This window comes from Aquarana catesbeiana, linkage group LG08 (genome assembly GCF_042186555.1).
Source record: "Aquarana catesbeiana isolate 2022-GZ linkage group LG08, ASM4218655v1, whole genome shotgun sequence".
NCBI lineage: Eukaryota > Metazoa > Chordata > Amphibia > Anura > Ranidae > Aquarana > Aquarana catesbeiana.
In genome coordinates this window covers 144,772,482-144,788,330 of record NC_133331.1, presented here as the reverse complement: position 1 = coordinate 144,788,330, position 15,849 = coordinate 144,772,482, and the positions used below count along the sequence as shown (strand labels likewise).

The 15,849-nt window shown below is 45.4% G+C and overlaps 1 protein-coding gene across 1 annotated transcript in view; it reads left to right on the top strand.

Moving 5' to 3' along the window:
* Window positions 1–15,849, top strand: part of ZFAND4 (zinc finger AN1-type containing 4) — a 76,025-nt gene that overhangs the window by 17,827 nt on the left and 42,349 nt on the right. Inside the window, exon 2 of the mRNA XM_073596526.1 lies at window positions 2,855–3,134. Within this exon, the coding sequence (XP_073452627.1) occupies window positions 2,957–3,134 (178 nt within the window). The 5' untranslated portion in view covers window positions 2,855–2,956. The remainder of the gene's footprint in view (window positions 1–2,854; window positions 3,135–15,849) is intronic.

Sequence of the window (15,849 nt, the reverse complement as noted above, 5' to 3'; positions counted from 1 at the left end):
TCCCAATCACAGGGAGTGGTGATCATTGTCCTGTCACTAGGAAGAATGGGGAAATGCTTTTTTACATCAGCATTCCCCCGTACTTCCTCTACGTGAGACGGTCGCGGGTATACCTGCGGACATCGAGTCCGCGGGACCCGCAATCGCACAGAGCTCGCGGCGGGCGCGCGCCCACAATGCCGCTTTTTAAAGGGGACTTACAGGTACGTTGATATGCCTGTCCATGCCATTCTGCCGACGTATATCGGCGTGAGCCGGTCGGCAAGTGGTTAAATTGTCGGTCTTTTTTTTGTATTTAGCGCAAAAAATAAAAACCGCAGAGGTGATTAAATACCACCAAAAGAAAGCTCTATTTGTGAGGAAAAAAGGACACAAATTAACGCAGTGCCGTATCGCAAAAAAATGGCCTGGTCATGAGGGGGGGGTAAACCTTCCTGAGCTGAAGTGGTTAATCAGTACAGTTTTTGGCTAGAAAATACAATACAAATCCATTACATAACATCCAAATTTTTATTCTGTTGTTTTCGAGACTAGCATGCAAAAACAAAAAAATGGACAATCATTCGTCCGATAATCTCATCGTGTGTACAGATACTCCTCATTTAACGACTTACCTGTTTGACGACCGCTCGGACTTACGACCAGCTCTCCCCACCCCAACGACGCGCTGTACTTTGTTGCATTGTACAGTACAGAATTTTTGTTTGTTCTGTACTTATGCAAATGAAAACAACGTTATTGAGTTGGAGTTTTGTGCGTTAGACCTTTTTTTCACAATACGGTACAGTAGTTAAGAATGCTTAAACAAGGAGCCAGAAGTAATCAATATTTTAACGACCAGTTCGATTAACGGCCTGGTCGTTGGAACATAACCTGGTTGTTAAGTGAGGGGAGACTGTACAAGGCTTTAGGCTGGCCATAGATGGTTCTAATCTCGGCTGGTTCAGCAGGGACTGAGCAAGATTCAAACCATGTATGGGTAGGCTGACTGTACCCAAGTCAATACATCAGTATAACCAGCATGTTGGATTTTTACATGCGATTATTGCCAGGTGCTATAGCAATACACACAGTGATGTCATGGCAGGGATGGCTGCTCATGCCCCTTCCCCGCCAGGAGAACACAATAACTCTGCAGGAGGCATTCCCCCATCAACACTGACTGTATTGATGGGGGAATCAAGCGTTTTTTTGGGGTTTTTTTTTGTTTTGTTTTTTGTTTATCCCTTTCCTGCAACCACAGGTCGCATCATCTAAGGCTTGTCTTAGCCACATCTTGGAAATGTTCCTGACCTTGTGTAGCTGATAACACTTGTAACAGTCTGCCAGGAAATCTATATAAAAAACCAACATTGCATTCTATTGTTTCAGTCCCTGCTGGTGATTGGATGTTTGCCATCTCATAGTGTTTGTTTTATTGGTTTAAAGATCTGTTCATTTATGATGTTGTGAGCATTTAATTCTTTGTACAAAGACATCAGATCAAGGTTTGAGCACCAATTTTTGCCTTCCTTTGACAATGATCTTTGATGTAAGAGACCTTCCATTCTCTTTGAATGAAGATCTGTCTGACTTATGTATATTGACAGGGAGAAACTGCAAATAGTTGCATCCTTGTGCCTGCCAAAATATACTGTGTGTGAGTGTAACCACCTCTGTTCCCCTTACAAATGAACAGAAATTCTTCTACATTGCAGTATTAGACATGTATGGGTCTGCTAGCCATGTATAGGGAGTATTACTGCTATCATCCATAGGATGGATCAGAGCGTTATACCTGTATGGTATTCTACCACTGGGGTATAATAAAAAAATAAAAAACACATGCACCACCAGTGCACATGAGTGGAAGCTGCGCTGGGATGACAATACCTAGAAAAATGTTTAAACAACTATTCAACATAAACGTGTGTGGCAAATACATGTGAAAAATGCATACAAATATTGAGTTTTCCACATGCATTTGCTACACATGTTTATGTTGAATAGCTAAAACCTTAGGTATTGTCATCCCAGCGCAGCTTCCACTCATGTGCACTGGTTGTGCATGTGAGTTTTTTGTTCATCTTTGGTAATAATGTGGGATTCCAACACCTAGTTGAGATCAGCATCTGGGACACGGGGTATTTGAACACATTTTATATTTCCCTAGTGCTGTTTTTTCACTTGCATAACTAACCAGAGGGATAGATCTATAAAAATTGCAGTAACACAAAAGCTTTTATGCACAAAAGTAGATTGTTTCATTTGAAAGAGGGAGTCGTGGAACCATATGGTACCATCTCTCTTCCTAGATTCACAATTGAGAAAAGTGCAAGCTTATTTGGCTAAGGATAGATGGGGGCTCAAGGTAAAATAATGGGCATGCAGAAAGAATCTAACAGTCATTACCAATGGAGTCTGATAAAGGGTATCCAAAGAGATATTAATGTCTTTCACCATTAAGGCCCATTAATGGGCATTCAAAGAGAACCTAATGTCTAGCACCATCAAAGTCTATGAGGTCTATTAATGGGCATCCAAAGAGAGCCTAATGTCTATCATCATCAAATCCATTATTGGGCATTCAAATAGAACCTTATATCCATCACCACCAAGGTCCATTAATGGACATCTGAAGAGAGCCAGTGTCCATCACCATCAAGGTCAATTAATGGGCATCCCAAAAAAGAGCCTACTATTCTTCAGTCAGGGATTGTTTAGCACGCCCATGCTTGGCTCCCAAAGCTCCCAAATGTCCTTAGTTCATCTACCTGTGAGTTAAAAAAAAATGTGGCCTTTGATGTCTCTAATGACTATATGTCAAGCCCATATACTACCTTCCGTCTAATACTTCCTTTTTTATATGTTTTAGGTTTGAATATTTCAAGATGAACAGCTATAACAAGCCGTTACTCCTCGGGCCTGAGGTTTCCTAAGTTTAAGTCTGCTCATTCCACATTTTATAAACTATGCAATGACACACAAAAAGGAACCTCCTTTTTTTAATGAAGATAAAGATGGATCTCTGCTCTGCAAGGGACCTTTCACCATGGAACTCTTCATTGAAACTTTGACAGGAACCTGCTTTGAGCTGAGAGTCTCACCATTTGAAACCGTGGCCTGTGTTAAAGCAAAAATTCAGAGGCTGGAAGGTATTCATCTTTTCTTGATATGATTTTATGTGATGTAACTCCTAGCGCAGATTCAGAATACAAATATCAGGTTCCTGTGAAGCTTATGTTGTACCTGATAATAAAAATCGAAAGTCTGGTACTGAACACCACTATTTCTTCTCATTTAGCTTTAAGTAGTTTGGCTTCTGCCGAACTCTGAACTCAGGCTCCCTTTTTTTTTTTAATGCTCTTAACAAGCTGAAGGCTGGGTCATCCCCACCCCACAGCTCACATAAATAGGTAGGCTGCGGGCCTGGAATGACTGTTCGCAGTATGTTGAAGTAAGGGGGAGGGGGGAAGTTTGGCTAGAAATGCTTTGAGGATGCCAAAGTTCATCTCTGGCTTATGGGCTGGTTCACATTACAAGCGGAAACGTACTACCCTCTGCAATCACGTGTGTGTACCATTAATTCTTAATGGCACCTCCTCTCATCTAGCAAACGCGGGTTCATTTGACACAACGCATTGTGCTGCAGCTTTTAGTTTGGACATTAAACCTACGGATATTTTGGCCGTCTGTGTATATGGATAGAATGTTTAGAGAAGACTACCATACATAGCAATAGGTTTCATACAATAATACATTCAGAATACATCTTTCACTGATCTAAGTAAAAAAATACTAGCTGTTATTTGGTCCTGTACTTTGTGCTCTAAATTTGTTCTATTTAGTGATCAAGCCAGTTGATGGTTTTTCCTTATCAGTAGAGGCGCGTGGATAATTCCTGTGTAAAAATGAGAGGGTTTACAGTACAAAAAAATGTGCAATTCTTTCTCGTACATCACGGGACACAGAGCCTCAGTAATTACTGATGGGTTATGGGTATCACAAGGTGATTGGACACTGGTCACACCCTAGACAGGAAGTTCAACCCCCTATATAACCCCTCCCCTTACTGGGGATACCTCAGTTTTTTCGCCAGTGTCTTAGGTGTTGGTCACGAATAAGATGTGCTGTGCTAAGCTCCAAAGGAATATCCTATACTGGGGCAAGCCATGCAACTGGATCCATTCAAAGTGCTTTTTCAGGCCAAATTGGATGGTACCCGGGCCTCGTGTCCGAAGAAACGAGGTTTTACCTGTAACCCTTCTCTTTTTAGAGAGCTGGACCCCGGGACCCAGTATTTGTTTTTTTCAGCCATATCCCTGGCGGGGTGCTTTACGGGGCCAGAACTGCGGATCCTCCTATTCAAGGGGGCCCCAGTCTCTGAAGGTTTTTTCAAACTGAGCCCACAGTGTGAGGTGAAGATTGGGTCTGTATAACAGAACCCTGCAGCTGGATAAGGTAAGGGAGATTCCTCAGGAATTTTTTAATTCTAGTAGGTTTCTCCTTTAAGTAAATGTATGCTATGCCTATTGTCGCCACCGGGGGCTGCCAAGAGCACATACCTTTTCATGCTTGTTCTGTCTCAGTGTCCACGCTGTACGCTCCTCCAGCCGGGCTCCAGGTAGGATGGGTTGGGGGGCTTTTCTCCTTGGGATACTTCCCCCCCCCCCCCATGATTTAGGAGTCGGGGTGGCCTGAACAAACAGTGGTAGTATACCGCACCGCTGCCGCCGCTACCGCATTGTTCGGCAGGTTCCCCATCCACCGGCCCTTCTCTCTCCTCCACCCCAGCCTCCCCTCCATGCTTGTCCCGAGGATCGGAGCCTCGGCCCGCGCGGGAAAGCACGCGTTTTTGAAAAAAAAACGGGGGGGGTGGTCGGAGGAGGGGGTGGAGCATTAATGCGATGTCCAGCGTGTTTAAACGCCCACATTGCTGGCTACACAGGCTATAAAGTGCACACTCTTTCAGGTGCACAGAGCTGACGGGCGCATGTGAGGTGGGACACAGGCATTCTCCCAGGCAGCATTTACTTAAAACACCAGACTGGGCATTGGTAGCAGCGGCAGTTGCTGAACTACATGGCTCTGCAGTCAGTGTTTTTTTTGTGGTACCTCCACCTTTTGTTGCTTTGCACTATGGGTAGAAGAGGTACAAATACCCCGAAAACCAGAGGCTCTAGGGGATCTCCCTCAGGCTCTGAGGACCCCCCTTCTGCAGTACCTTCCCCCCCTGAAGAATCTGGGATGGCTGGCCAGGGAGAGCCGTCGGGGTCAGGGGCTGCATCTGCTTCTGGCACTTCAGCCCCTGTATACATTACGCAGGAGATTTTTTCCTCAACCATTAATGGATTAGAGGAAAGACTAATGGCCTTAATCGCATCTTCACTTAGTGGAAGAAAATGCACTAGGTCTCACTCTGTTACCCAGGACCCTCAAGCAGAGGAACTCTGGGGAAAAAGGAGAGGAATCCCTCTCAGAGGTTTGGGATGGGACTGATGATTCCTCTTCTGAGTAATCAAGTGGAGAGGGACCCTCTTCAGCTTCTCAGGATGAGAAGGTGTTAGTGCAGATTCTTGCTGGATTGGTCCGCTCCACATTTAAGTTGCCCGTATCTGAGTCAGTTAAAGAACCCTCTTCTTCTTTGGGTTCACTGAAGCTTCCTCAAACAACACATGCTTTTCCTGTTCATAGTTTACTAGAAAAGCTCATGTATTCTGAGTGGGATCACCCAGATAAACATTTTTTTCCTCCTAAAAAGTTTTCAACACTTTATCCTATGGAGGAAAAATTTAGAAAAATGTGGGGTATACCGGCAGTTGACGCCGCCATTTCCTCCGTAAATAAAAGTCTGACTTGTCCTGTCGACAATGCTCAGATGCTTAGGGATCCAACTGATAAAAAAATGGAATCCCTGTTAAAAAATATTTTTTTCCTTAGCGGGTTCAGTAGCTCAACTTGCAGTGGCCGCGATCGGAGTCTGTCAATACTTAAGAGACCATGTTAAACAGGTCCTCAAAGTTTTACCTGAACAGCAAGCCCGGGGGTTGGCCAACCTTCCAGCAGCTTTATGTTTTGCTGTTGACGCAATCAGAGATTCTATCATCCAAACCTCTCGCCTTCCGCTTGGGTTGGTGCATATGCGTTGAAAAATTGGTCAGCCGAGTCACCATGCAAGAAGCTTCTGGCTGGATTTCTATTTCGTGGTGCAAGGCTGTTTGGAGAGGATTTGGACAATTATATCCAAAAGATCTCTAGTGGGAAAAGCATACTCTTACCAGTTAAGAAAAGGAGTAAACGTCCCTCTTTTAAACGGGCTCTTTTCCCAGTGCCAGGAGCATCAGCCTCCAGGCAGTCGCGACGGCCTCCTCCGTCAGGCTCAAGAAATAAATTTCAGAGTCGACCCCAGGGACAAAAGAAGTCCTGGGGGAAGAAGCCTACTAGACAAGACGCTAAAGCCTCTTTATGAAGGAGCGCCCCCGCTCGCTTGAGTGGGGGGAAGACTGCTACAGTTCTCAAAGCTCTGGCAGAAAGATTTCCAGGACAGATGGGTAATCTCCACAGTAACTCTAGGTTACAAACTGGAGTTCCGAGCATTCCCCTCTCCTCGTTTCCTCAGATTGAATGTCCCCAGAGATCCAGAGAAAAGGCAGTCTCTCCTTCTAGCGTTAGAGCGACTATTGTCGCAAAAGGTCATCGTGGTGGTTCCCACGGAAGAGCAGGGATAGGGGTTTTATTCAAACCTTTTCACGGTTCAAAAACCAAATGGAGATGTCAGACCCATTCTGGATCTGAAGGATCTAAACCAATTCCTAAAGATTCGATCCTTTCGCATGCAATCAATTCGGTCAGTAGTCTCCATCCTACAAGGAGGAGAATTTATGGCGTCAATAGACATCAAGGATGCGTACCTGCATGTACCCATTTTCCCTGCTCATCAAAGGTACTTGCGTTTCGAAGTAGAAAAACGCCACTTTCAGGTTATAGCCCTGCCTTTCGGGTTAGCCATTGCACCTCGGGTGTTTACAAAGATCTTGGCTCCTCCTCTGGCCAGATTAAGGGCCCAGGGTATAACTGTCATAGCATACCTAGACGACCTGCTCTTGTGAGACTGGTCGGTAGCCTGCCTGGACCAGAACTTGGTCACCACAGTCAACTACTTGGAATACCTAGGTTGGATTCTCAATTTAGAAAAGTCTTTGGGCATGGTCATAGATACAAGCCAAGAGATAGTATTTTTACCTCAGGCAAAGATTAGTGCCTTAAAAGAACTGATTCTGGTAGTCAGGACAAAAAAGGCTCCTTCTGTTCGCCTTTGTATGAGGCTGCTGGGAAAGATGGTGGCTTCATTCGAAGCAGTTCCCTATGCTCAGTTTAATTTGAAACTGCTGCAACACCGTATCCTGTCTGCCTGGAACAAGAAAGTACAGGCATTAGATTTTCCAATGCATCTGTCTCCTACAGTGCGTCAGAGCCTCAGTTGGTGGTTAATACCCGAAAACCTGCAAAAAGGAAATCCTTTTTACCGGTTACCTGGACAGTGGTAACAAGGGATGCCAGTCTTTTGGGTTGGGGAGCAGTTCTGGAACAGTCTGCGGTCCAAGGGGAATGGTCCAAAATCGAGAGGACCTTACTCCTCAACATTCTGGAGATCCGCGCGGCGTATCTAGCCCTAAAGGCCTGGACTCTCAAGCTACAGGGTTGCCCTGTCAGGATCCAGTCCGACAATGCCACAGAAGTGGCTTATATCAATCATCAAGGAGGCACCAGGAGTCGTGCAGCTCAGGGAGAAGTGAACCAGATTTTAGTCTGGGTAGAAAAGCATGTGCCATGCATATCGGCAGTTTTCATTCCAGGGATAGAGAACTGGCAGACGGACTATTTGAGTCGCCAGCGGTTAGTCCCAGTGGAATGGTCTCTTCACCCTGACATCTTTAGGGCCATATGCCAAAGATGGGGGTTCCAGATGTAGATCTCTTTGCATCCAGGTTCAACAAAAAGATCGACAAGTTTGTGCCAAGAACAAAGGATCCTCTTGCATGCAGGACAGATGCGTTGGTGATTCCGTGGCATCGGTTCTCACTGATTTATGCATTCCCTCCTATTCTGCTACTGCCACGACTCCTTCGCAGGATCCGTCAGGAGAAGAAGTCGGTACTTCTGGTAGCCCCAGCTTGGCCCAGGAGAGCTTGGTATGCAGAAATAGTAAGGATGACAGTGGGTTCCCCGTGGACCCTACCGTCACATCCAGACCTGTTATCTCAAGGTCCAGTGTTCCATCCTGCCTTACAAACGCTAAATTTGACGGTTTGGCTATTGAAACCCACATTCTGAAAAGTCGTGGGCTTTCAGGTCCTGTGATCTCTACCTTGATCAATGCAAGGAAGCCAGCTTCCAGAGTGATTTATCATAGAGTTTGGAAGACTTCTGTATCCTGGTGTGAAGCCAGGGGTCGGCATCCCAGAAAATATGTCATAGGTAGAATTCTTGACTTTCTACAAATGGGATTAGAAATGAAGCTGGCCTTGAGTACCATCAAGGGCCAGGTCTCGGCCCTTAATTCAGCGGCCACTTGCTTCACATTGTTTGGTCCGAAACTTTATGCAGGGGGTGACGCGTCTTAATCCTTCGGTTAAAGTGCCCATAAACCCCTGGGACTTGAATTTGGTTCTGTCAGTTTTACAGAAACAGCCTTTTGAACCAATACGTCAGATTCCCTTGGTCTTGTTGACAAGAAAGTTAAATTTTCTGGTAGCCATTTCTTCTGTTAGAAGAGTATCAGAATTAGCAGCCCTTTCCTGTAAAGAGCCTTATTTAATCATGCATAAGGATAGAGTGGTATTGCACCCTCATCCTAGCTTTCTACCGAAAGTGGTTTCAGATTTCCATCTAAACCGTGATATTATTCTGCCTTCCTTTTTTCCAGATCCCTGTTCTACAGAAGAAAGGTCACTACATTCTTTGGATGTAGTAAGAGCAGTCAAGGCCTATCTGGAAGCAACTGCTCAAATTCGCAAAACGGATGTTTTGTTCGTACTGCCAGAAGGTCCCAATAAAGGACAGGCAGCGTCAAAGTCTACCATTTCGAAATGGATTCGACAAATGATTATTCAAGCTTACGGTTTGAAACAAAAAATTCCACCTTTTCAAATCAAGGCACACTCCACAAGGGCTATTGGTGCTTCTTGGGCGGTGTATCACCAGGCCTCTATGGCTCAAATCTGCAAGGCCTCAACCTGGTCTTCAGTCCATACATTCACCAGATTTTATCAGGTGGATGTGGGAAGGCATGAGGATATTGCCTTTTGGCGTAGTGTGCTGCAGGTAGCGGTATGAGTTCCTCAGGTCTGATTACACCCTACGTTGTGTGGTCCCCTCCCCTCAAATAGCATTGCTCTGGGACATCCCATCAGTAATTACTGAGGCTCTGTGTCCCGTGATGTACGAGAAAGAAAATAGGATTTTTATAACCGCTTACCTGTAAAATCCTTTTCTTTTGAGGTACATCACGGGACACAGAGGTCCCGCCCTCTTCTAATACACTTATATTGCTTTGCTACAAAACTGAGGCATCCCCATTAAGGGGAGGGGTTATATAGGGGGTTGAACTTCCTGTCTAGGGTGTGACCAGTGTCCAATCACCTTGTGATACCCATCAGTAATTACTGAGGCTCTGTGTCCCGTGATGTACCTCAAAAGAAAAAGATTTTACAGGTAAGCTGTTATAAAAATCCTATTATTCACACTTGCAAGTCACTGCTTTGTAGAACCACCTTTTGTTGTAATTACAGCTTCAAGTCTTTTTGGGGATGTCTCTACCAGCTTTGCACATTTATAGAGTGACATTTTTGCCCATTCTTTGCAAAATAGCTCAAGCTCTGTCAGTTTGGATGGAGAGTGTCTGTGAACAGCAATTTTCAAGTCTTGCCACAGATTCTTAATAGGATTTCGATCTGGACTTTGACTGGGCCATTCTAACATACGAATTTGGTTTTATCTAAACCATTCCATTGTAGCTCTGGCTGTATGTTTTAGGGTTGTTGTCCGGCTAGAAGGTGAACCTTCGCCCCAGTCTTCCATTGTAGCTCTGGCTGTATGTTTTAGGGTCGTTGTCCGGCTAGAAGCTGAACCTTCGCCCCAGTCTCGAGTCTTTTACAGACTCTAACAGGTTTTCTTCTAAAGATTGCCCTGTATTTGGCTTCATCCATCTTCCTATCAACTCTGACTAGCTTCCCTGTCCCTGCTAAAGAAAAGCATCTCCACAACATGCTACCACCACCATGTTTCACGGTGGGGATGGTGTGTTCAGGGTGATGTGCAGTGTTAGTTTTCCGCCACACATAGCATTTTGTTTTTAGGCCAAAAAGTTCAACTTTGGTCTCATTTGACCAGAGCACCTACTTCCACATGCTTGCTGTGTCCCCCACATGGCTTCTCGCAAACTACGAACAGGACTTCTTATGACTTTCTTACAACAATGGCTTTGTTCTTGCCATTCTTCTATAAAGGCCAGATTTGTGGAGTACACGACTAATAGTTGTCCTGTGGACAGATTCTCCCACCTGAGCTGTGGATCTCTGCAGCTCCTCCAGGGTTACCATGGGCCTCTTGGCTGCTTCTCTGATTAATGCTCTCCTTGCCCGGCCTGTCAGTTTAGGTGGGCGGCCATGTCTTGGTAGGTTTGCAGTTGTGCCATACTCTTCTTTTTTTTTTTTTTTTTTTTTTTCCCATTTTCGGATAATGGATTGAACCATGATCTGTGAGATGTTCAAAGTTTTGGATATTTGTTTATAACCTAACCCTGCTTTTAAATTTTTCCACAACTTTTATCGCTGATCTGTCTGGTGTGTTCCTCGGCCTTCATGATGCTGTTTGTTTGCTAAGGTTCTCAAGCAATCCTTTGAGGGCTTCACAGAACAGCTGTATTTATACTGAGATTAAATTACACACAGGTGAACTCTCTTTACTAATTGAGTGACTTTTGAAGGCAATTGTTTCCACTAGGTTTTAGTTGGGGGTATTAGATTAAAGGGGTCTGAATACAAATGCACGCCACACTTTTCACACATTAATTTGTAAAATATTTTGAAAACCATTTATCCTTTTCCTTCCACCTCACAATTATGTGCCACTTTGTGTTGGTCTATCACATAAAATTCCAATAAAATACATTTTACGTTTTTGGTTGTAACATGACAAAATGTGGAAAATTTCAAGGGGTGTGAATACTTTTTCAAGGCACTGTATATATTATTAGTGTGTGTGTGTATGTGTGTGTGTGCATATAATATTTTTTTTTTTTCTGATCTATATGTAGTGCAACTTTACGCACTACATATTGCCGTTTTTAGGTGTCCATGTTCAAGAGCCCATATTGGTCAGATTTGTAATTCTACAGTTTTCCTTGTCCACAGAGGCAAATGAAATCTGTGTGTTCAATCTGTTTCATATATGTTTAAAAAATAGAAACATTCCCCCTGCCTTATAAACTGGTAAAGGCATCCTTCGTACCCCCTACCACATTGGGGGGGGGGGCTCCGCTTGTTCAGCAGAGGTTCTGTCAGCTAATCCCTGCTGAGACAGCAGATCGCTGGTCTGTTTCCACTCCGCTTATGCAGAAAAGACACAGCCCCGATCTCTTCTTCCCTTTTTTTTTTTTTTTCAAATCTTTTATTGAAAGAGGCAAAGGAGCACGAAACGCAGCATCTTCAATTACATGAAAGAGGTACAATGGTATAGGATGAGGTAAAACAACATACCATGTCATAAACAGAATTGCTAAATACAAGTAAGCATAACCCAACAAGCATATCTTTCGTTCTTCATATGTAACGTCAACCCTTTGTAGGGTCTGAGAGAATGTGGTTGTAAACCTCTACAACTGAATCATTAAATATCTATTTCACCGGGATTCAGTGTGCTGCAATGGGTGGTTTTGTGGACCCCCGCCCCAACCTTTTCAAATATTATAAAACAGTAGTAAGATATATCTGTAATCAAAATACAATAAAAATAGAAACAGAAGGGGGGGGGGGGGGGAACCATAGGTTTTCACAAGCCACGGGTCACAAGCATGAGGGAGGAAAGAGGGTATCGGGGGAGAGAGGAAGGGGGGTGAAGAGGAAAGGGAGAGTAGTGGGGGGGAATGGGGCTGGGGGGGAGTTGCAGTACAAGCAGGAAGGGTCGGTGAATAGCGTCAGCAGGCTACTGACGTCCATCATGGCTATACTAGGGTTGCACTAGTCTACCGTGTCGCTTTGAAAGAGGGCTCTTGCCAGAGAAGGCAAACATGTTCCAAAGTGTTCACGTTGATGGCGGGCTGTGAGGATAAGATCCTCCATTTTGTTGATTTCCTCCACTTTTTTGAACCATAGGCCTATGGATGGAGGTTGTGTGGCCTTTACAACATAGAGGAATGCAGGCCTTGGCCAGCCCGCTCTCTTCTTTGGGCAGTCGGATGTATATGGACCGCCATCTGATCTGCTAGATGGAAGGGGAACTGTTTTTAGCATATCGAATTAGATATCGGCGGGTGTAAACGGACACATGTTTGTTTACACCTGCCACTCCATAGAGGGGAATGAAGGGGCCTTGGGCTGCTTAGTGTTTTGTATGATAGCTGTCTTCCGATATTTTATTCTCTGACCTGAGCTGTTTCCCTTTCGGTAATGGGAAATTCCTGTGCTGTCATTACACAATACAAAATACATACATCCTACTGAGTGGTTGACCTAGTTAGAATTGACAGCTGAGTGATGACTTAGGATTCACCTGGCTGACATGCAAAACCTGGGAATCATGGTTTACTTGCTCTGACCAGAGAATGAAGATGGGACATGCCACAGTCCGTGAGATACCTCAGTTTACATCTTGGGAAAGCTAATAGTTAGGAGCATATTGGTAGATGTCTTTGTTGGCTGAAAGATCTCAGCATAGGACTCAGTGTATTATCAGGGCAGCATATTTCCCCATTTGTACTACTATACTTCATCTATACCTGTCTAATATTCAGTAGGATGTACACACTGACATTTCCAGCTTACAAAGTGTGTCTTACACAGCGGGGAATAATAGTATGATTGGCAATGGTGAACCTGTTTTTATTGCTTTATGAAATGCTTTTTTTGGGATTCAATTTGTAATTATTTTTGACAATTCGTTAGAGGCTTGCTTGAAAAATCTCCTTTCTTTATCGTACAAGGCATCTCCATCAGGCTCTGAGGATTCTAGTCATGCCTCCACAGTACCTTCCTTCCCCGGGGGGAGACCAAAGGTGGCTAATTGGGGTGAGCTGTTGGGATTGTGAGTTGCAGCTGTTTCCAATCTTCCAGCCCCTGTTTGTTACTGAAGACGTTTGTCCTCAGCTTTGGTTGGGTTACTATAGAGGTGAGCTGTTTAATCGCATCTTCTTCCCGGAGTGGAAAGAAACACGATATATCTCCCTTCCCCACACCATGCCCTCAAGCAAGAGAGCAGCAGTGATCACATAACATGATCATATAAATGCATGTTTGGATGGATATGCGCGGTGTTTACATAACCGCATAAGATGCTTGATCGCACAAGGGTGCTTAATCTCACAAGGATGTTTGATCACACAAGATGCTTGATAGCACAAGGTTTGATCACGCAGAGAGTCCTGATGGCCTGAACATGCATGGTTGCATAATGAGGCATGTTAACCACTTGCCGACCGCCTCACGTCTATATACGTGAGCAGAGCGGCACGGGCAGGCAAAATCACGTACCTGGTACGTGATTGCCTTCTCGCGGGCGGGGGTCCGATCGGACCCCCCCCCCCCCCCCCCGGTGCCATCGGCGGTCGGAATTTGGTTGGGAGCGATGAGAGACGAGGGGGAGACCATCCGATCGTGGCCCCCCCCTCGCGATCGCTCCCAGCCAATGAGAAACATCCCCTGCCTCTGTATAGTACACAGAGGCAGAGGATGTGATGTCATCTCTCCTCGGCTCGGCAGTTTCCGTTCCAGCGCCGAGGAGAGACGACATGTAAGTGCACCAACACTCACACACAACACAGTAGAACATGCCAGGCACACTAAACACCCCCGATCCCCCCCCGATCCCCCCCCAATCACCCCCCCCCCAGTCACAAACTGACACCAAGCAGGTTTTTTTTTTTTTTTTCCTGATTCCATAGTGTCAGTTTGTGACAGTTACTGTGGTAGGACAGTGAGTGTTAGCCTCCTGTAGGTCTAGGGTACCCCCCTAACCCCCCCTAATAAAGTTTTAACCCCTTGATCACCCCCTGTCGCCAGTGTCGCTAAGCGATCATTTTTCTGATCGCTGTATTAGTGTCGCTGGTGACGCTAGTTAGGAACGTAAATATTTAGGTTCGCTGTCAGCGTTTTATAGCGACAGGGACCCCCATATACTATCTAATAAATGTTTTAACCCCTTGATTGCCCCCTAGTTAACCCTTTCACCACTGATCACCGTATAACTGTTACGGGTGACGCTGGTTAGTTCGTTTATTTTTTATAGTGTCAGGGCACCCGCCGTTTATTACCAAATAAAGGTTTAGCCCCCTGATCGCCCGGCGGTGATATGCGTCACCCCAGGCAGCGTCAGATTAGCGCCAGTACCGCGAACACCCACGCACGCACCGTACACGCACCGTACACCTCCCTTAGTGGTATAGTATCTGAACGCATCAATATCTGATCCGATCAGATCTATACTAGCGTCCCCAGCAGTTTAGGGTTCCCAAAAACGCAGTGTTAGCGGGATCAGTACAGATACCTGCTAGCACCTGCGTTTTTCCCCTCCGCCCGGCCCAGCCCAGCCCAGCCCACCCAAGTGCAGTATCGATCGATCACTGTCACTTACAAAACACTAAACGCATAACTGCAGCGTTCGCAGAGTCAGGCCTGATCCCTGCGATCGATAACAGTTTTCTTGGTAGCATTTTGGTGAACTGGCAAGCACCAGCCCCAGGCAGCGTCAGATTAGCGCCAGTACCGCTAACACCCACGCACGCAGCATACGCCTCCCTTAGTGGTATAGTATCTGATCGGATCAATATCTGATCCGATCAGATCTATACTAGCGTCCCCAGCAGTTTAGGGTTCCCAAAATCGCAGTGTTAGCGAGATCAGCCCAGATACCTGCTAGCACCTGCGTTTTGCCCCTCCGCCCGGCCCAGCCCAGCCCACCCAAGTGCAGTATCGATCGATCACTGTCACTTTTTTTTGTAGCATTTTGGTGAACTGGCAAGCACCAGTGGCCTAGTACACCCTGGTCGTAGTCAAACCAGCACTGCAGTAACACTTGGTGACGTGGCGAGTCCCATAAGTGCAGTTCAAGCTGGTGAGGTGGCAAGCACAAGTAGTGTCCCGCTGCCACCAAGAAGACAAACACAGGCCTGTCGTGCCCATAATGCCCTTCCTGCTGCATTCGCCAATCCTAATTGGGAACCCACCACTTCTGCAGCGCCCGTACTTCCCCCATTCACATCCCCAACCAAATGCAGTCGGCTGCATGAGAGGCATTTTCTTTATGTCCTCCCGAGTACCCCTACCCAACGAACCCCCCCAAAAAAGATGTTGTGTCTGCAGCAAGCGCGGATATAGACGTGACACCTGCTATTATTGTCCCTCCTGTCCTGACAATCCTGGTCTTTGCATTGGTGAATGTTTTGAATGCTACCATTCACTAGTTGAGTATTAGCGTAGGGTACAGCATTGCACAGACTAGGCACACTTTCACAGGGTCTCCCAAGATGCCATCGCATTTTGAGAGACCCGAACCTGGAACCGGTTACAGTTATAAAAGTTACAGTTACAAAAAAAAGTGAAAAAAAAAAAAACACAAACAAAAATAAAAAAAAATAGTTGTCGTTTCATTGTTCTC